Source organism: Aspergillus versicolor, assembly GCF_001890125.1.
Source record: "Aspergillus versicolor CBS 583.65 unplaced genomic scaffold ASPVEscaffold_3, whole genome shotgun sequence".
NCBI classification, from domain to species: domain Eukaryota; kingdom Fungi; phylum Ascomycota; class Eurotiomycetes; order Eurotiales; family Aspergillaceae; genus Aspergillus; species Aspergillus versicolor.
In genome coordinates this window covers 2,139,346-2,158,573 of record NW_024467526.1, presented here as the reverse complement: position 1 = coordinate 2,158,573, position 19,228 = coordinate 2,139,346, and the positions used below count along the sequence as shown (strand labels likewise).

General features: G+C 50.9%; 6 protein-coding genes across 6 annotated transcripts; 4 read left to right on the top strand and 2 right to left on the bottom strand.

The window, feature by feature from the left end:
• The first annotated feature begins 6 nt into the window (after positions 1-6).
• ASPVEDRAFT_39839 (seipin) lies at positions 7-1,472 on the top strand. Its single transcript, XM_040812017.1, has 4 exons — positions 7-128; positions 192-376; positions 451-906; positions 966-1,472. The coding sequence occupies exons 1-4, from the start codon at positions 63-65 to the stop codon at positions 1,399-1,401; spliced, it is 1,143 nt and encodes a 380-aa protein (XP_040666145.1). The 5' UTR covers positions 7-62; the 3' UTR covers positions 1,402-1,472.
• A 166-nt stretch (positions 1,473-1,638) lies between these two features.
• On the top strand, positions 1,639-4,253 carry ASPVEDRAFT_81956 (putative acid phosphatase; the record flags this gene model as incomplete). The annotated part of the gene is made up of 4 exons (XM_040817114.1): positions 1,639-1,650; positions 1,708-2,618; positions 2,686-2,745; positions 2,927-4,253. The coding sequence occupies 4 exons, from the start codon at positions 1,639-1,641 to the stop codon at positions 4,251-4,253; spliced, it is 2,310 nt and encodes a 769-aa protein (XP_040666144.1).
• A 188-nt stretch (positions 4,254-4,441) lies between these two features.
• ASPVEDRAFT_51577 (uncharacterized protein) lies at positions 4,442-7,434 on the bottom strand (the record flags this gene model as incomplete). The annotated part of the gene is made up of 7 exons (XM_040814496.1): positions 4,442-4,884; positions 4,955-5,241; positions 5,326-5,713; positions 6,121-6,826; positions 6,874-6,958; positions 7,014-7,255; positions 7,405-7,434. 7 exons carry the CDS (start codon positions 7,432-7,434, stop codon positions 4,442-4,444), a joined length of 2,181 nt encoding a protein of 726 aa, XP_040666143.1.
• A 3,608-nt stretch (positions 7,435-11,042) lies between these two features.
• ASPVEDRAFT_27112 (uncharacterized protein) lies at positions 11,043-11,443 on the top strand (the record flags this gene model as incomplete). Its single annotated transcript, XM_040809980.1, has 2 exons — positions 11,043-11,114; positions 11,174-11,443. 2 exons carry the CDS (start codon positions 11,043-11,045, stop codon positions 11,441-11,443), a joined length of 342 nt encoding a protein of 113 aa, XP_040666142.1.
• A 440-nt stretch (positions 11,444-11,883) lies between these two features.
• ASPVEDRAFT_39833 (uncharacterized protein) lies at positions 11,884-16,033 on the top strand. The gene has a single exon (XM_040812016.1). It carries the CDS (start codon positions 12,092-12,094, stop codon positions 15,698-15,700), a length of 3,609 nt encoding a protein of 1,202 aa, XP_040666141.1. The 5' UTR covers positions 11,884-12,091; the 3' UTR covers positions 15,701-16,033.
• Positions 16,034-16,143: 110 nt separating this feature from the next.
• Positions 16,144-19,064, bottom strand: ASPVEDRAFT_128269 (uncharacterized protein; the record flags this gene model as incomplete). The annotated part of the gene is made up of 4 exons (XM_040806531.1): positions 16,144-17,644; positions 17,705-18,426; positions 18,486-18,597; positions 18,679-19,064. The coding sequence occupies 4 exons, from the start codon at positions 19,062-19,064 to the stop codon at positions 16,144-16,146; spliced, it is 2,721 nt and encodes a 906-aa protein (XP_040666140.1).
• Between the last annotated feature and the right edge of the window lie 164 nt (positions 19,065-19,228).

The following is a 19,228-nucleotide window of genomic DNA, read 5'->3' as shown; positions in this document are numbered from 1 at the left end:
GTCTCCCCTACTTTTACCCCCGCTACCACTCGGCCTTGTCTCACGGTCTTACCGACGACATTATGGATTCGGATAACTCGTCGGACGAGGGCGCAGACATTGGCCCTTCGTTTACTGCGAAAGCGACGGTGACGACTCCCGCCAATCCTTCCCCAGAACTTGGAACTGACGGGTAAACACTGAACATTCAGAAATCACTGCTGGAACCTCTCCGCCCCCTTGTTTCGAAAAATGCCCTAACGGCATATTTGGGGACATTTCTATTCATTGCGACTGCTATACTCATGATATTTGTGTCGATTTTCGCTTACGGGATATTCTACTACAACTTCATCCCGCAGGTCGGGCTGGAGCGCATTGTTCATCTGCAGTTCGGGTTGGTCGGACCCTAACGATAATCATTATCATTAGAGAGGCGCTTTTCGCGACTAACTGATGCTATTCTCATAGCGATGGCCATCCCTGGGGAACAGCGGCCCTTGATTCGGGCCTAGTATCCTCCCAACCTTACGATGTGCATGTGGAACTTGAGCTTCCACGAACACCCTCAAACCTAGATACTGGGAACTTTATGCTAGATCTCACACTTTTTTCACATTCTTCTACGTCCGCCCAGACTGGCGAGAACTTCACCGCGCCGCCAATCTCTCGCTCTCGTCGACCCGCGATCCTGACATATACCTCCCCTCTGATTGATATCTCCTCGAAGATCTCGTTCATGCCTCTATATGTTCTAGGCTGGAAGCGGGAAGCAGAACGATTGGTCGTGCGGATGATGGAGGGCGTTGAATTCTCGCGCGGTGCTCATAACATACCGGAGACCTTGCGCTTGGAGCTCAATAGCAAAGAAGAGATGCAGGTTTACCAGGCGAAGGTAACGTTCAGGACGAGGTTTACAGGGCTACGGTATGGAATTCCTGAGGTTGTTCATGACTTTCGAGTACGTGTATCTGATGAATTCGCAGGTGGATCATGTACAAGTGGAGGATGCCATCTTTCTTCATCTTCAGCTTCATGTTCTGGGCTGTCTCTATGTTCTCTTTCTCCCTCTGCTGGGTTGTCCTCGCCTGTTTGTTTAATACAGGTGTGAAGGAAGAAGAAGAGGAAGACGAGAACGGAGTCAAGACAGAAGATGAGAGCGAAAGTGGGCCCACGATCAAGGAGGAGCCTTCTGAGAAGCTCGAATTCCCGGAAGCCGAATATAGCTCTGAACTTTCAGAAAGGGAGCCCGAGACCGAATCAGACGTTGAATTGGATCGTGATACGGATCGTAAAGACCAAATAATGACCACGGAATCAGGGCCCTCGGGGGCTGCGGGCTCTGGAACAGCGACAGAAAGCGCCGAAGCTTCAGGGATTCAGCGGCGACGGAGCCGTCTATTTAGGGAGGATCAACCGTAGCGTAACTTCCAAGAGTATAATACGAAATGTAATGTTTACTTTTTAGTAAAATCATGTCATTCGGGGTCTAGATGGTGTCTTTTCCGAGAGCTGTTTGTCATAATAATCGGATTCGTACCCGACGGCTATCGATAACAGGTGGGGGGAGATTCCACCTCCTCAGTCTCTTCGTCGGGACTTTCTGTCTTCCGCATCCTCTCTATCCATTCCCCCCCAGCTTCTCCATATTTGCACCCAATGCATATTCTGGTGAGTTGGATCTGATTCTTGCTTTTGTCACTTCACTCACATTCCTTTCCTTCCCAGGTTGCCAACGATGACGGCCCTCCGTCGAACGAGTCGTCCCCGTACATCCACTCGTTCGTCCACACGCTACAATCTGCGGGACACACTGTCTCTGTAGTCCTCCCCCATCAACAACGATCATGGATCGGCAAAGCCCACCTGATCGGTGCTGCCGTCAAGCCAACATACTTCCGGCCTGGTACACTACACGAAGACGACGGTACGACCCACGAATATCCCCGCGGCTTCATTCGTGAGGACGACAACGACCCGGGTGGCGACGAGTGGATTTTGATCAACTCCACGCCTGCCAGTTGCGTGCAGATTGGTCTCTACCATTATTTCCAAGACCGAGGACCCGTCGACCTTGTTGTTTCCGGCCCGAACTATGGGCGCAACACAACGGCGCTCTTTGCGATGTCGAGTGGGACAATCGGTGCCGCAATGGAGGGTGCCGCGTGCGGGAAACGCTCAATTGCTTTATCGTATGCTTTTAGCTCACGCAACCACGACCCTGTCATAATCGCGGAGGCCTCTCGACACTCAGTAAGGGTGATCGAACACCTTGCGAAGAACTGGGATGAGGGCGTCGATTTGTATACTGTGAATGTGCCGCTGGAACCCGGCGTCAGTGAAAGCAAGGTCATGTACACGGAGATGCTTGACAACCGGTGGTCATCTGGGAGCTGCTTCGACGCAGTTGATGCTGAGGTACCGATTGAGAACCCCGACCAGCGGGAGCAGACACTGCGCGATCAGGAGGAGAAATTGGGAGAGGACCCCAATGCCGATGTTACTGTGAAATCTGAACAACGGTCACGGATCCCTCACAAACACTTTATCTGGGCTCCAAAATTCACCGATGTCTACCGAAGTGTGGAGGAAAGTCGTCCTGGAAATGACGGTTGGACTGTCAAGGAGGGAATGACGAGGTATGCTTTCTCAGATCCGTTAACTGCCTTTTCTCCGTGGTAACTATTCGCTAACATCTATATATAGCGTTACCCCGCTCAAGGCCAATTTCATGCATACACCCGGTATCAAAGGGGAGATTAAGCTGTGAGTGGAATTGGAGATCAGTCTCTGCCTAGACGACCGCTTAGAACTTATACCTTGCACTTTTCCTTTGTTCGTCAAGCGGCGTTGCGTGTTGCGTTACATTTGTGGATTTGTCCATGCTCTCATGCCCCTAGCCTATATTATTTGGACAGCGATGGTCTGATAGTTTTATATCGCGTAGATCGGATAATGATGAGCCTTCCCTATACTCCATAGTGGACTGCGACGATCCCTACGTCCAGGAACTGGTCGAAAAGGCCCTCCAATCTCGTATGGGAAGCCGCTACCGGCCACTATCATCAATATCAGACCTTCCTTTACGGTCCGCCCCGGTGTTCCAGTACCGCGAGTACGAACGCCTGGATTTTGAGCACGCCATGATGAACCCGACAACGTCTCTCACAAACGCCTATATTATCCGCAAGGCCTTAATTCGAAAACACTACCTCACAAACACCGTTGCTAACTGGGTAACCAAGCACCCCGATAGTGTGCTAGCCAAACACGTCAAGGCCTCCGTTGACTTCGAACTTGATTACGCCGAATTTCTTGACGACGCTCTTCTTGAGGCATACGAGCTCCGCGAGAGTCTAGAAAAGAACGAATCGAGACCTGACTCGGAGAAGGAGTGGTGGATCCTCAAGCCAGGCATGAGTGACCGAGGGCAAGGAATTCGGCTGTTCAATAGCGAGGACCAGCTTCGTGAGATCTTCGAGGAATGGGAGGTTGATACAGATGACGAGGACGAGGGCGAGGATGAAGATGACGAAGAGCAAGACAACGACGATACCGATAATGCTAAAACTGGTGTGGTTACTTCCCAGCTCCGCCACTTCATCGCTCAACCCTACATCGACCCACCTCTCCTCCTACCGTCCTTGAACAATCGCAAGTTTCACATACGGACATATGTCCTCGCCACTGGCGCTCTAAAGGTCTACGTCTTCAAGGAAATGCTCGCTCTCTTCGCGTCGAAACCCTACGTTTCCCCCACATCCTCCTCGGAAGAATCAAATATAGATGACCCTGTAGCCGACCTAACCCGCCACCTGACAAACACCTGCTTCCAAGACAAATCCGTCCCCGAGTCCGAAACAGTCCGCAGGTTCTGGAACCTCCCGTCTGATCCAGTATCCAATTCTAAATTGAGCCCGACCTGGAAGGAAGATATATACGAGCAGATCTGCAGCATCACGGGCGAGCTATTCACCGCTGCTGCACGTGGAATGATGATCCATTTCCAGACAGTGCCCAATGCGTTTGAGGTCTTTGGGGTGGATTTCCTGGTTGATGAGAGTGGTTCAGTGTGGTTACTGGAGGTGAATGCGTTTCCAGACTTTGGACAGACGGGTGAAGAGTTGAGGGATGTTGTTGTTGGAGGATTGTTCGGCGGCGTGGTTGATGTTGCTGTGGATGGGTTTTTTGGTTGTGATGGTGAGAAAAAGAGTGGTCAGGATGATAATGGGATGAGGCTGGTTGCTGATTTGGATCTTGGGAGAAAAAATTAGTCTTTGACTTGTGTTACCCAAAAAGCATGATTTGGCGTTGTACAGGCATATGGTATATACTAAAAGTTTGTATAGATAGATCGACGTTTAATCGGCAAATATGTTCTGGTTCTTCAGTCGTGTATTATGATGATTTCTACCTCCTTTTACATAGATATCATAACTGGGAAATCAGAAATCACAACTCATCAACCAAACCTCTGCTTCGCTAATGCCTTCAACCACCCAATTGTCTCTTCCTCTTTCTCCCGATATTGCTTCACCCTCTCCTCCCGCTCCGCCGTCCTAGCACGCAGGATCTCCTCCCTCCGTATCTCCCGCTCATTCTTCTTCCTTTTCTCCCTATCTCTATCTGCTTTGATGGCATCTAGATCGTTCTCGCCAGAGCCCATGAGCTCGGCATCAGGAGCGGCATCAGTAGGAGAGCCGCCTCTCCGGGATTCAGCAAAGGCTCGATTAGACGCAGCCGCCTCGCGTTGCTTTTCCATACGGCGCTCATGCGTCCCTGGCTCGGCGCGTGGCGCGACCTCGTCTTCCATGTGGCGAAGCTCGGACTTGTGTGTCCGGACTTCTGCCCGGTGGTGTTGGCGCTCATCGTATCGGTCTGCCATGGCGTCTTCTGCGGCAGTTTCTGGAGAGAGCGTTAGATTAAAGATCATTCAATTGACTCAGAAGCCTGGGCGTGTTGTGTGAAAACGTACCCTTCCGCAGTTCTAGATCTTGCATCGTCGGTATCGCGGGCCCTGGAGCTCGCCCACCACCTCGACTCGATAATCCGTACTGAGGCATAGGACCGTATTCGTCGTCGTCATCATTATCATTGGCCTCTTCCTCCTCGTCGTCACCAGCGCTAGGTACAATGGCCTGATGTTTTTCTCCCATCGCATCCTGATGTGAATCTGCAGGTCCGGGCGCAGACGCAGCAGCACTCCGTGCCTTCTCTAATGTAGCAGGGTCATACCAACCCTCAGCCAATTCTCCACGGTTCCTAATATGTCAGCCCCTCATCTTATCAAACAATATCCATCAAACCCAATTATACAACCGAGCAAAGCCCAGGTATTTGTCTTACCATTTCCCCACAAAACTCTTCCACCGCCCTTTCACTTCATCCTCGCCCAGATCCTCGAGGAAAATTCCCTTCTGGATATCAAGGTACATGGCGAACATGGGTTCGAAGAGTTCCAAGTCGCGCTTTGAGAGCTCGCGCGCTCCGAGTGGGAGGGTTATTGCGACTCGGGTTTCGGGCTCGGAACGGCGGTCGCGGTCACGGTCGCGGCGATGAGAATGATGTCCATGCCCGTGTCTGTGCCTATGGCGACGTTCGTGGTCACGATCGTGGTCATCACGGCGGCGGCGTTTGCTATGTTCGTAGGATCTTGACGGGGATCGTGAGCGGGTGCGCGAGGGAGAATTTGATCTTCGCGGGGTCGGTGACATGGTGGGAGGCATGGTATTTTCTTTTCCGGTTCGTTTGATTGTATTCCTGGTCGTTTAACACCCTTTTCGGGGGTAGAGGGTTGGGTTACTTGGGGTGTTGGGAAGGTCGAGCAGTGGCCGGAGATGCCAAGAATTGGAGCTCCAATCCATCACATGCTTATCACTCCGGTCAGTTCGACTGGGAGGGTCTGGACTGAACATAGTAGTTGGTCTCGTGCACTACCTAGTACTTAGATTAGATTATTCTTTACGACCGGACATTTTATAATATGACTAGTCATGAGCTCAATATCTTCTGGTTTCATTTAATCAATAACTCCGCCATGGTGAATAACTGACATACATAAAGAAGTATAGAAAATACACGAAAGAACTCTACATAAGATGCATGGAGTGGATGAGAATGTCAATTAGCTGGCGGGAGCACTCGACTGGTCGTTGGTCGATTCTTCACTAGCAGGCTCGACGGAGGGAGATGCGGGCTTGGATCGGTTTGCGGCGGCCAACTGCCAGGCAGGAATTGAGGGTGATTTGCTGAATCGTGACAAGGGGTTGTTGGCGTTGGCGCTCGGAGTCTGGGTCGCTTGTGCTTCTCCAGATGCGGTTTCAGTTTGGGGTGTAGCTGGGGAAGCTCCGTTGCTGGCAGGCAGGGCTGAGCTTGCAGGAAGAGCTGAAGATGGAGTGGACTCGGAGGTACTAGCCGCAGTGGTATCCGGCACCTTCGCGGTGACCGGCGAGGACGCAGCACCTCCACCAAGTCTATTACCCAGAAGTGTCTTCAAGCTCCTTAATTCAGTCCCGAGTTCCCGCAGGCGGTTCTCGTTGCCTTCTCGCGCACCTTCAAGCGCCTTTGGAATGGCATCCTTTAGTGCATTAACCTCATCATTGATACGTCGAGTCTCATCATCTCGCCGTCGCGAAGCGGTCTTCAAGTCCGCAACTAGTGTCTCTACGTCTCGCAAGGTAACGTCCAATTTCTCGGTACGGGCTTCTTCGGCCGTCTTTAGGGCGGCAGTATCCGTGGAGAGCTGCTCAATCAACGCGAAAGCCCGGGAAAACTGCTCATCAATGTTTTGCTTGTCCTGTTCCAATTGCGGTGGAGTCGGCGGTGCGATCAAAGGCGAAATGTATCGCTAATTCCGTCAGAAGTTGAAAAGCTAAACAAATTGAGTGTACCTACCTTTGCCACAAAGTAAAGACCATAACCAACCCCTCCCATGACTGTAGCCATTATGAACCAGTCGCGCCAGTCCCGCTTTGGCGGCCTAAATGTCTAGCATTAGTTTCCTCGTTCCTCCATGGTTTTTGGGTTCAACTCACTCTGGGGGAGGTTGCCACTGGCTATATGGAGGATAGCCATATCCTTGCGGTGGAGGGGGAGGCCGGTAGACCGCTTGTTGGGGTGGGGATTGATATCCCGAAGCTGCTGATGATGCTGCAGCGGCCACTGACGGATCCTCGCCGGCGCGAGCGAGAGCTACATCAACCTCCTCTTTTGTGAGGTTCTTCGATTGAAGGAAAGATATCCTCTTCTCAATCGGAGCCGAAGCGACAGACGGATCCTGCAGGACTGTTTGAGAGAAAAAGGGAGTCAGCATGTCTTATTCGGTCTTGACGGAAAAGCGATTTGAGCACGCACATGTCACCTAGAAAACACCCGTCAGGTCAGCTCCGCATTTGACGCCCATGGGTGCCGGGGGACAAGACTTACAGCAGAGGAGATCAGCTCCTCGCGAACCATGATGATTGATCCTGCAACTGGTTCCTATGTATGCAAGAGGATGTTCGTAGAGTGTAAAAAGGAGGAGGGAGGAGGATGGGGAGAAATGGAGAAGCAGGAGAGGCCGACGACGCATCGGCACCGAAAGCGATGAACCTCGGGACGTCTGCGCGTAATTAGGGCGTTTTCTATTACAGCAGCCGTAACAATGCCAGTGGCGGAGACGTTCCCCGGAGTCATGTGATACGCATCCCGTGCCAGATTGTGGCGGCAGAACAGATATTCCGCTTATCGTCGACCGCCTTCTGCTGTTGTGCAGAACGGCAGACGGGGGGCTCTTGTTTACATTGGGCATCTCAATTATTTACCGTCGCAGTCACCTCTTTCCCGCATCACCACCCGGCGTTCAGCCATTCTTTTTGTGCACCGCTAAATATAGGGTGTTTGACTACGGCTAATAATTGTCGTTTTTTGAATAATTACTTCCTGTGCGGGATTAGCTGCGGTCGCAGCTTCCTAATTCATAATGTCGCAAGACACAGGGCTTTTCAGTATCAAACGCCCCCGCGAGGTAAATTCAGTGCCGCCCAGTACCCAATAATGGAGATTTCGCAAAGTAATTGGACTGACTCATAGCTTTTCAGACTCTGGGGAGCGTTCAAAATTACTCATCACTGCCGCAGCCCTCCTCGGCCTTGAAGCGCACCAGCTCAATTGGATTCCAAAACCCCCCTTTCACCTCCCAGCACACGCGCTCGATGTCACTATTAAATTCTGCGGGCCGTCCCCAGCAGCCGAACTTCCAGCGATCATCTTCAGGAGGATTTGGTGCAGATCCCGGGCTCTCATCTGTCAGACGTTCTGTCTCAAGCAATGTCTTCCATGGAGCTGGCGCTGGACGTCCGAGTTTTGCCCCAGGCTCGCTGTCTTCTAATGCAGCCTCTCAGAACCTACAAAGACGAAGCAGCGTGTTCTCACGACCTTCTACGGGTGGTGCTATGGGCCATCATCAGTCATTCTTCACACAAGTCCCATCAGCCGCGGGCGTTCCCAGAGATCCGCGGCCGCTTCGCGACAGGTCTTTCCAGGCTCGAATCTCACAGGAGCTTTTAGAATACTTGACCCATAATAACTTTGAGCTCGAAATGAAACATTCACTTGGCCAGAACACTCTTCGATCACCAACTCAAAAGGATTTCAACTATATCTTTCAGTGGCTGTACCATCGAATCGATCCTGGATACCGGTTTCAGAAAGCTATGGATGCGGAGGTTCCACCAATCCTTAAACAGCTACGCTACCCATACGAAAAAGGCATCACTAAATCCCAGATCGCGGCTGTTGGAGGTCAGAATTGGCCTACGTTCTTAGGGATGCTACATTGGTTGATGGAAATCGCACAAATGATGGATCGATATGTTCTAGGGGAGTATGATGAGGCGTGTGCGGAAATGGGGGTGGATGTTTCGGGAGATCGCATTATCTTCCGTTTCCTTACAGGTGCCTACCATGACTGGTTACAGGGTGGGGAGGAGGAAGATGATGATGCTGCCGGGCAGAGGTTAGTTCCTCATATCGAGCTCATGGCCCAAGAATTTGAAAATGGCAATGAGAAATACGTGAGTGAAATGGCGTCGTTGGATGCTGAGAACCGGTCACTACGTGATCAAATTGAAGAGTTGGAGAAGAATGCCCCGGACATGGCGAAGCTTGACAAGCAGTTCAGGATTTTGGAGGACGACAAGAGAAAATTCGAAGACTACATTCAAAATGTCCAGGGCAAGATCGAGAAATACGAGAGTCGCATCAATTTCTTGGAAGAGGAGATCAAAAAGACAGAGTCGGAGCTGCAAACCGCCGAAGAAGAGCGGTCGGGACTTCAGGCTAGTGTTGATCAGCAGGGCCTCACGATCCAGGATATTGACCGCATGAATACCGAAAGGGACCGACTTCAGAAGAGTCTCGACGATACTGTAAATCGCCTGGAAGAGACGCATGCACGAGTTATGGCCAAGGAATCCGAAGCAAGTGGGAAGCTGGAAGACCTAGAGGAGCTTGTCAAGACTTATAACACGCTTGGATACCAAGCCAGCCTCATCCCTTCAACAGCTGTCAACGCTAATGGCCAGGATTATGAGCTGGGTCTGAACGTGAACGAACGCAGCTTTTCCACATCACAAGTCGGCGGCGTCCCTAGCAGAATCTCTCCTGAAACCGACAGACTTCTAGCCGAGCCTTTCACTGGATATCACCCAGCACACTTGCTGAACTTGGATCTGCGCGGCATGGTTCGCAGCAACCTGCAAACACTCCGGAAGGACATAAACGAGCGAAGAAAGCGTGGGATTGATGCCGACTTGGAGAGACGGAACCTCTTGGATAACATCAAGGAGGCCATGGATGAGAAGCGAAGTGAGGTCGAGGCTTTGGAGCACAAGCGACGTACAGCGGAGGAAGAGTTTGAGCGACTCAAGGAAGTGACAACCACCCAAAAACTCGCTTCAGACGCACAGATCGAAAAGATGGAAAAAGAGCTGGCCAAAATGCGAGCAACGATGAGTGAGAGTGTTCAGCTGATGGAGCAGCGCGAAATGAACACGAACATTGAGTATGAGCAGCTTACACTCCGAGCCAATGCGCTCCGGGAAGAGTTGCACACCAACGTGGAGAGCATGTTGAACGACGTTATTCGGTTTAAGGTCCATGTACAGAAAGGCTTGGAAGATTACGAAAATTTTGTTGTGGACGAAGTGGAACAAGAGCTGGGCGGCGACGGGCAGATGCCCGAAGACGCGCCTCTCTCCACGGAGGAGCTTTGAAGCCGAGAAGCTAGCCTTCCATATGCTGCTGAATCATCTTGATACTGGACCAACCTACTCGGGACTTTGTCGTTTACAAACTTCCAGGGGGGCTGGTAGAGTGCTTGTTTTGGCAAAGGTTTGCCCTAATAGCCGGGAAGTTTCTTCGCCTTGCTATCGGGAACATTTTGAGTATAGATCGGTGTATTAGCATCTGGGTATTCTTTGGCGCTACCTTGCTGTTTTGCGGACGGAAGCTTCTTCTGGCGTATTTGAGCCTACTTTCTTCCTTTTAGTCACATGCATGCCTGTATGAATTGTTTACGGAGGTTACGGACAGTGTGATACCATTTGTGTTTGGGTTGATAATATGATTTTGCTTGGTTATACATTTTCAGTTCAATGATAACTTTACATCCACAACTACATCCACGTGTCCATACACATGCTCGTCAGCATCCAAGTTTCACGCAGGCCGAGTCCCAAACCCTCCGTGGTCACCCTTCCGATCACTTGACTGGGCCATCGGGGCATGATGTCCAGGAGGTGGTACCAATCCAGTCAATGGCTCATCTTGGGCTATACCTCGCAATTTCTGTGGGAATACCATCGAACATGTCCTTCTCTAATCTTTCTCGGGTCTTTCTTGCCACGTTCTAGGCCTTAGGCGCAGAAAGGAGCCCGAAGCATGTGTCTCAAGGTCAAGTATATATAGGATGTTGCGCGGTTGATAATCTAACCCCGACTATCTATCCACGGGAGTTCTAATTGACCCATTTGCTCTACTCTTGAATCCAACTTTCATTTCAGATTACCCACTTTCACATAACCATGAAGCCCGCTACTATCTTGAGAGCCACCTCCACCCTTTTCCTGGGGAACGCAATGGGACAACTAACCATTGTACGTGCAACATCAGAATAAACACCCACCATTGCGCATTTACTGACAGAAGTTTCCAGACAATCCCCAGACTCCCTAACCTGCCAACTATCTCCATCCCAACTCTTTCCATTCCCAGTACTGTCTCTCTCCCCGATCTTCCGACCATACCTATCCCAACAACCCTCCCGACATGCCTCCCAAATCTCCCAACTACATTGCCATCGTTCACCTGGCCCACTCTCATGGCCGCTGAGGCTACCAATGAGCCAGGAAATGTCAAGAAATCCTCGGTTGAGGGCACATTCGAGCGGACACATCCGCGCCAGATTGCGCGGGCTGACGCTTAGTCGCCGGCAAAGCTCTCCCCGTCACATGCTGATGCAACGAAATTTGCTAGCTTTGATTCCTTGGTGGCTGTATGGAGGGTCTCAACAGAATGATGTACTGTGTTTTTGCCTCTACTTCTAGGGCTACTTAGAGGTAGCGTCTGGACGAAATGAGTGGATTTGGTGGCATTTTTGTATTAAGTGCTTTGAGTCCTTAGTTTCTAATGATATTGAAATCGGCTAGCCCAGTGTCTGTTCTACCCTATAATCTAGAGTATTCAACAACATGACGTCTAATCCATTTGTACCTGGTCGATTAGTTTATGCCTGAGGCAATAATACAAATGATAACTGAGAGTCATCACGCCGATGATTGGTTGCACCCCTGCTGAGTCATCCTGATTTTCGAAGTCCAAAAAAAGCTCAAGAAATCGGGATGAACAAACCTAAACCACCGTTGCGAAAGAACGACGCCTTCGATCTTTCCCCTTATTATGCGGCTTAACAGACCGTCAGGGTAATCTCCGAACTCCAAAGTCCGTCGCCCATCGAATTGCCCAGGAATGCAACGTCTCGTCAACTGTTAGACATGCGCAACAGAGCATCACTCCGACGGCGACACCGAGATTTGGACCACCTTACGCTCGCCCTTAACTCCTCTGTCGTGTCATGACAAGCTACCTGTATCCAGCCCGCTTCCTGTGTCTGCAGTGCCGGTCTTCCTTACGTCCTTCTTTCGCCGCTCCGTCTCGCGCCTCAACAATTCCTCGTGTCGGTTGGAGGCTACAATGGAACAATCAATACTCCGTTGGCGTCAAGCGCCCGGTTAAAGGCCGCGTCTTTAATTCTGGGATTTTGAAAGCAATTGGTCGTCTCAGAGCTCCAAAATGGCCCATTCCGCAGTCACAAGGGAGAAGGGCGATGCGCTTCAAAAAGATGCTTTACGAATACCTTTCGCTGATCTCGCGGGATGCAGCGATGCATCCGACACGTTCGACCCCTGAGGCTCCCTCTTTAATGACTAGATATTCATTCACGAGGACTGTCGAATTGGCTCACCACCTCAATACTGCGCGGACCGAACTGAAACGGGACCTTTTAGCGCATCTTGGGTTCAAAGCGAAGAAGTGGTCGACCGTGTATGAGGCACTCAGCAGATTAGCGGATGCGGCGGAGGCAGTTAAGGGAGCTTCTCATCATAACTATGGAGCTATAGAAAACCGGGCGTCAAGTTCTGGAGTTTCCCTTGACCAGCTCACTGATAGCGATATCTCACCACCCACCCGGACGTCGCAAGCCCCGAAAATCATTGGACTTGACCGTTTGGATGCGATTACGTACCGCCCATTCGATCGGGATTACTATATGCTGCTTATGGGTCAAATCTGGACAAGTTTAGGCTCAATAATCCTTCATTCTGCGGACGCCTCCCCGGCCGAATCCAAGTTGGCTATGTCCATTGTGTATCGCATCCTTGCGCGGCTTCACCATTCCGGCCTTGTCTCTGAGCGCGTCTACATGTACGCTACTCCGGAGATCCATCAGGCCTCATTTCGCCCGCCAGGGATCCATCTACTTTCTTCATATATCATGGATGTCCTCTCGGATGCTGCCTGGCTGGTACATGAAGCCGAGGTTGCGGCGGAAGCTGCGGCTGCCGGAAAAGAAGCACCCTTTCTCCCAGCCAAGATCGGTATCAAGGAACTCGGGCACGAGATCTGGTTTGAGTTCGTACTTTGGTGCTGCGTTGAGCATGGCCATATCAACGAAGGAGTTTGGCTAATTAACCAATCGATCCGAAAAGACTGGAACTTTCAGAGCTGGGTACCTCTTCTCCGCGACGAAAAATTACTGCGAAACACCAGGATAGACCGAGATATCACAACGTGGCCTTCGCCCGGCCCGGCAGTTATCAAACCCGAACCGCCCAACCAGACTGGGGTCCCTTCGCCTTTTCACGGATTGGGCAGACGGATCATCAGTACCGAAGTTGTCGCAGCATTGATGGATAATCTACCCAACTCAGTTCATATGGGAATGGGTAGCGGAGGCACTCCTGCAAATGAACTCCTCCACGACGTCAGTAGTCTCAAATTTGCCATCTTGTCCCCTACGACGTCCGATTCCAAGTTTCTACCGACAACTAAACGAGCTAACTGGTTCATTACCCGTATAATGGAATCTGGCGGGCTAGCCCCGGAGGCTGATCCTCAGCTGTTTGATGGTTTTCTCAAATTAACTCCTCACGTTGTCCCTCCGTGGAATAACGATATGTGCCCTGTGGAGGAAAACTTACTTGCGAAACTTCATCCATCACAGCTTTACGACGAAACAACGGCCCTTACCGGTTTAATGGCATATAACCTAAATTATCACTCTTCACAAGGGTTTTGTGGAAGTGCCCTGCGCTTGTTTGCCATTTTGCAGGATGTGATGGACACATGCAAGATGCAGCGTGTGGATGAATTCTTCTTGTCGCAGGTGGAAAACGCTGGTGCAGCCCTACCTTTGCAAGAACTCGACAGCTTTACATCCCCCGGGCCTCTCAGCTCGTCAAACCCACAACTCTCTCTCGTCACGATTGCTCATCTATTTGATTTAATCACTACATCTCGAGCGTTTGCATTCGGCGAATGGTTACTATTGTCAAATGATGTTGACGGGCCTACGGTACCCATAAGCGCATACGGGGATCAGGCCCTGGCGCCTTCACTCTTACGGTTCGCTGCCGCTACCAAGAATAATCCTATCGGCGAAGCGGTCATACGAGAACTCGCCGAGCCTGTCTCTGTCAACACGCTTCGTGCACTTCTAAATTATCGCATTACAATGCATCATTGGCACGATGCCATCCCGTTATTAAAGTACATGCGCGACCATCGACTCAAATCTTGGTCACATAACAACATCGCCTCCATAGTTGCAGAGATTATCCGCCTTGATCACTCTTTGTCCCTGCAGCAATCATCTGATCTGACACGTACGACCGCCGTTGACCTCGAAACAGACCTTGCAGAAGCAAAGAAAATCCTCTACCGCATCTTATTCGGCGAGTTCGACGAAATCCCTTGGCGCACACGAAGCGACTCTCGTTTCCAAGCGAATACCTTTATCAGCTTCACGCGCCTCTTTCACCACTTATCCTCTCCTTCTCTACACGAAATCCTTGACACTGTTGTCGAACCTGAGCACGCCCCTATGTACCGCCTTCCTTACATCCCTTCTACAGCCTTTAACGTCATTCTTTCCGCAGTCGCCGAAACCAAGGGATCTCTAGCTGCTCGCAGCATCTATGAGCGCTTCTGCGTGAGCTACACCTCACCGGAAATCAATCGCACGGTACAGGGCGGCATTACTCGCTTCTACACAAAGGCTACACGAGATTACCAAAAAGGCGACCCAAATTTCGACGCCAAGTATGCCCGGCATCTCCAGGAGAAATTGGTGTATCCGAACGCGAACACAGTGCGAATTCTCGCCCAGGCTGCTATTCGGGATTACGACGCTGCTGTATCTGAGATGAAATCAGAGTCAACCCCGGAGGCCACAACAGCTCACCCATCGAATGATCAGAATGGTCATTTCCCACCCACCCCTATCGCAAAAGAAAACCATTCCATTTCAATCCAAACACCATCGCCATCGTCATCGCCAGCCCCAGAGCCAACCTTTGTCGCCGAAGAACGAAAAATGTACGCGGAAAGGACACTCATCTTCTGCGCAAAACGCTTCAGGGCCTTCAATATGAACGGAGCCGAAATAGCCCACGAGATCGGCCAAAAGATCTACGCACGCTATCGAAAGTCGAAGAAGGAGAGACGGGAGCGGCGTCGAAAACTAAGGGCCGAGTCAAGAGGGAACATCTCGTTGAAGAAGGGGGTAGCGACACGGGTTTCGAACTGGGTGCCGAGAACGAAGAGCGAGATAGCAAAGATGCGGGTTGCCAGCGGGGAGAGAAGGGAAAGCCAGAGAGTTAAGAGGGAGAAGATGAAGGGGTCGCGGAATCCCCGAACAAGAAAGGAGCTGAAGAGATCCCAACAAGCAGAGAGAGGGAGAAGAGTATGGCGTGCCAAGGAAAGACAGAGGAGAAGGAAGGAAATGGAAGTGAAGAGAGGCGGGGAGCCCCTAACAAAAGCCGAGATGAGAAGGTTCCGGCGGGCTAAAGGGAGAGAGAGGAGGGAGAAGAGAGAGGAGAACGAGAGAGAGAAAGAGATGGCAAAACAAGTTGCCCGTCAAGCACTGGCGCAATCGATCATTTCTGCTCAGCGTCATCACTAAAACGAACTCTCAAGATCAACAGAAAGTGTGATCACGAACCAAAACAAGGTCCGGGGAAAGGACACCCCATTCGGCTCTTAGTCTTCTAAGGAAGACTTGTACTTTACGATATATATACCCTGCATTGTATCATAGATGAAGAAATAGAATAGAATAATATTGTATATAATATGTCCAGCAAAGTGCAATACAAGCCAGGCACTTACTAAAAGCACTAATAGTCTAAAGGCAAAAAGAAGAACATAACAAGACGCAAGGAATCACCTTGACCTCGCCGGCCAGCGGTTTGATATGACATGTAATATATGAGAACACCACCCAAAAGACCTTTCTTACAGGAGTAAAATCATTAATCATATCCCGAACCCGGTGCAAAGAAAGATAATAGAGAAAGGTCTGAAAGTATATCGAAATGACATGACAGGATGTAGACCACACCTGAATTAATCATTCCAAGGCTCTTCCTCATTCGAATTTGGGAAGAACGACTGGATGAACTCGCCAGTGATAGGGTCGTAGGGGAAGTACATTTCATTAGAAGTTCCGGTGGAAGGACTACTAAGGCCGCCGAAGAGAAGGGGATCTTCGATGCGCGGGTTAGTGAAGAAATATGTGGTAGCCGGGGGTTGTTGGAAATCCGTTGTTGTTGCTGCTGTTGTTGTCGTTGGATCTTGGAAAGGTGGTTGAGACATTTGTTGGATGCCGTCCGGGAGATGGAGGTTGAAAACGGGTGTGGAGGATGCAAGAGACGGGAACTGGGTGGCCATTGTGGCGATAGGAGGGTTGGTATCATTCTGTGGGGATTGTGACTGCGGCTGCGATGGTTGTTGCTGTTGTGTACTGTCGTTGGCATCGGACTGGTAATCGGCGGCTGGAATATCGCTCGCGTCGAACTTTAGGCCTACGGCGAGACGGCGGAAGTTCCCATCGCATATTTCCCAGGCACGTCTTGAAGCAAGGCTGGACTCGGACATGGCGTGGAGCCAGCGGATTCCCTTTTTCGCAGCCTCGAGGATGTTCTTCTCCTCGTGGGGCATGTGGATGCTACCAAAAGAGAGCTCGAGAAGCAGAACAGTGGTAGCTTGCATGAGATAGTGTAGGATGCACCACCAAGGGCAGAGCTGGTAGATGCGCGAGGCGTCAGGCTCATCGGGGAGCAGGCCAACTAGCCGCTGTGCAGCTTCAAGGACCGCCACTGATACCTCGTGACTAAATGATTTCGCTTGACTGGGCGAGTTTGGTGATCGGACATCGCGGCGACACAAGCAGGGCCGACCCAGTGTGATGCGCGCGCTGTAATAGTGGAACGCGAGGCAGAGACTCGCTCGGAGCAATTCCGGACTCTGCTCACCACTTCTGGTCCAATCATAAGCTTCAGGGAGATTTGTATACCAACGCTCAATTCTTGTGCGCAGCTCCTCAATGCGATTCTCGATCTGACTCCAAGGTGTCATGATACAATCGAGGGAGTAGACCCGATTGACGATCTCCTGGGTAATAACACCGAGGTCGACGAAGTATAGGAAGAAAAGAGAGGTGCTCGGTGGTAAGCTTTTCAAGCGCGAGGCGTCTTGAGTCTTCATTGTATTTTGCGCCTCACGACCGGGCTGTGTGGTAAGGGGCATCTGGCGAACAAAGCAGCTCGCCAGGGCTGCTTCCACACGGGCTTGGCGAAGCTTTAAGCTGCCGAGTAGCTCTGCAATAGCTGGGTCTTGAAACCGGTCCTCGTCCACAGGGAGTGGCATCGGTGTCGTGCAAATGCCATTCGAGATACCCGTCATACGTCCAGTCATTATCCCAAGCAGGTGTTCAAATGTATAAAGACACCACCAAACCCTATACCGAGCTTCCTTAGACGCATCAGGGGTGATTTCGCTAGTGTTCCTGAGGTTCAAACCAAGAGATATGCCGGACCTAAGAGCTAACGATGCAACTCTCCACGCTCTAAAATTTCATCAGTTCAGTTGCAAGAAACCCATAGAAGGCTGTGAGAGGTAAGCATACCGATTGATCTGATCAGTTGAGAGTAGGTAAAAAGCCGTTAAAGCCTCCACCTGCACCTGCTGCAGATCAGGATGAGTAAAAACGGAATCACTGTTGATACCCAGAGCCCGGGCCCTAGCCAGGTAAACGAAGTGATCACGGTCATCGCCGCGCCAGGGCGCCTGCATGAGGTGAGCATGGTAGGATGATATTGCAAAAATTAGGTTCAAAATGGCCAGCCATTTATCACCTGGTCGCGCCGAGTTATCGAAGAAGTTTCTAAACTGCGCAGAAAAGAGCGGCCGGCTGATGATAGGGAAATGAGGATGGACTGTTTCAAGGTAATCCTCAAAGAGCTTGTCCGCAAGATTTCGGGGAGGCACCCAATAAAGGTGCACAGGTCCAGGAGGTGTTATGTCCACATCATCCAAATGGTAATTCACGGAATGGATGGCAAACTTGCGGTCTGGCTGGAATTCGGCTGGCCCTGGTAAGTTGCGCGCACGGTGGTCGGCCTCTCTACCTAATCGTTGCAGCCAAGTAACCTCTGAATTCTTTCCCATATATCCTGTGGCTCGGGTATGTGGGTTGCGATTCAGATCCTCATCCACACGATCGATCGCATCCAATGACCCAATAGAAGACGGCAGACTTTCCAATTCAGCGTCGGGCTCTTCATCAACAGCAGACGCAGAGTTCGTAGAAAGCTGGTCGCTTAATAGTTCGTTCCCAGGTTCGGCGTACTACAAACAATCGCAAGTCAGCAAGCGAGACCACGAAAGGCAAGACGAGCGACACAAACTTTATCAAGAGTCTGCTTAATTTGCTCTGACATCCGGCCGTCAACAAGTTGGCTAATCTCACGGAGAAGATTTTCATAGTTATCCGACTTGGCCGAAAGTTTAGCGATTTCCCTATAGTTATCAAGCAAGCAACAGTCAGTTATCATGGCACAAATATGCGGGGCACCTAGGGAAGGAAGATGGGAGACAAACACTTTCGTTCGCTCGCGCCATGAAACCGGGTAGCGACAGTCGACTCTTAATTCCAAACACTGCCTGCAAATGGGGGTGTCGCCACTGCATTTCGTTTTGCGCATTCTGCAAGTTTCGCATGCCAAGGGTACACGGCGACTATAACGAGGGGCAGCCCCGGACCGTTGGCGGGGTATAGCGACCTTGTTGCTACTAGACATTTGCTTTCTTCCGGTGGTTGTGGCATTGCGCGAAGGTACTCGTGAGGCTTGTAGGGATGATCCAGGCGGGCCTGGGGGATTAGAAACCGGAACAATGTTGGGATGGCTGTTGGACTGGGGCTGCAAAAGACGTTCGCCGCCCTGTACAATTCCCCCCGCCTGCGGGAGACCGGACGGCATTTCCATCGCGTTGATAAGACCTGGATGGGTATCGGATATCTGATTACGAAGACAGCATTAGAGATAGATAGATGGATGTGATAATAGGCATAGAGCAATTACAAGGTCGAACTCGTTAAGCGATTCGCAATGCGCCTGGGGCCAGCCAAGTACAAGGGAGAAATAGAACA